The following is a 1,587-nucleotide window of genomic DNA, read 5'->3' as shown; positions in this document are numbered from 1 at the left end:
ATTCACGAAGGAACAGGATATTTCTAGAAAACGTGGCGTGACACTAGTCACGTGACCTCGATGACGCAACAATCCTTATGGAGGTCCTTTCGAATATAAGAAATAAAAAACTTTATTGTATAAGAAGCAAACTTTCAAATATAGGAAACAAATATATAAATCGAATAACGCAATATTCCTAAATAATATTAGCAAAATATTTGTGGAGGCCCTATTTTGTGGGAGCCCTGAGGCAGCTGCCTCGTTTGCCTCATGGTTAATCCGGCACTGGTTAAACTTCCTTTCGGCTTAACAACAATACTCATTTCTAGGAACACCTGATTAAAAATATAGGTTACAACAATAAGTTACAAAAAAATAAGATACAAAATCCCGTCGTGTTTCATTTGATATATATTGACATAACTGGAGCTACTAGGCTACAGGGTCTATCTCTCTTTTTTTTTTTTTGCCATCCACCGTCACGAGAATAATTTAGGGTTGTAAGTTAAATGTGTTCATTGTAATGGCAATATTATCATTGTTTTCTCAGAATGTTCCTTAGTTCTGGCCCTCTCCCATCCCACTTTTCTATATGTACCACGGCTATCCAAAATTGCACGCATTCTACGTACTTTAGAACAGCAAGATGAAGAGGCGTAAATCCTTCTGACGTCACATTGTCTACTTCGCAGCCCATAACCAGCAGAACCTGAAAGAAAAGTTTACAATGTGAGTCATCAAAAACACTTGAAAGTGATGATAAAATTATTTAGTAAGATTTCTTTTTTTTGTTAGCTAAATAATACACTGTAATGGGTTGTTTTTAAAATAAATATTTCATATTGCCAAATATTTTATATGGAACGACAAACTCGGTTCTATATGCATAATATTCGAACGAGTTCTACTAGATCAAACGCTTGAATTGTATGCATAATCGCCACCTATCGACAAATACACAGCAATTAAAAAAATTAAATCAGTTTTAATGTTAACAACAATAACTGGTAATGAAAAATTGAATTTTGATATTTGAGTCTCTTTGCAATGTGTTTGATTTATGCTAGTTACATACACACACACACACATATCGCATTACCGTTATAGGCCCAGGTTGTCAACTTATTGTCATAACGGATATTGCCTGTGCTAATAGCACACACACATAGCAAGTTTTCAAGTAATTTTATTCAGTATAACCGGGATGGAAAGACTAACTTCAAGTAGCTGGGCTTGTCTCGGGGTTCCCGTGTTATACTTGAATAAATCTTCAGGAGAAAGAGAGAATGTTGGGAGTAAGAACTATCTAAGAACTTTTAAGGTAGGGTTCTATTTAGTTCTATTCAATATCTTATAGTTCTATTAATTATATTCGATATTTTATAGTTTTATTTAATATCTTATAGTTCTATTAATTATATTCGATATTTTATAGTTTTATTTAATATCTTATAGTTCTATTAATTATATTTGATATTTTATAGTTTTATTTAATATCTCATAGTTCTATTAATTATATTCGATATTTTATAGTTTTATTTAATATCTTATAGTTGTATTAATTATATTCGATATTTTATAGTTTTATTTAATATCTTATAGTTG

The 1,587-nt window shown here is 31.3% G+C and overlaps 1 protein-coding gene across 1 annotated transcript in view; it reads right to left on the bottom strand.

Annotated features, from left to right (window-relative positions):
- Positions 1 to 1,587, bottom strand: part of LOC106475920 (serine/threonine-protein phosphatase 6 regulatory ankyrin repeat subunit A-like) — a gene marked incomplete at its 3' end in the record, with an annotated part of 21,108 nt that overhangs the window by 1,305 nt on the left and 18,216 nt on the right. Inside the window, exon 10 of the mRNA XM_022379928.1 lies at positions 615 to 691. Coding sequence (XP_022235636.1) covers positions 615 to 691 — 77 coding nt within the window. The remainder of the gene's footprint in view (positions 1 to 614; positions 692 to 1,587) is intronic.

Source organism: Limulus polyphemus, unplaced genomic scaffold (assembly GCF_000517525.1).
Source record: "Limulus polyphemus unplaced genomic scaffold, Limulus_polyphemus-2.1.2 Scaffold9433, whole genome shotgun sequence".
In the NCBI taxonomy this organism is placed as follows: Eukaryota; Metazoa; Arthropoda; class Merostomata; order Xiphosura; family Limulidae; genus Limulus; species Limulus polyphemus.
The sequence above is the reverse complement of the archived record's forward strand: the minus strand, read 5'-3'. Positions and strand labels throughout refer to the sequence as shown.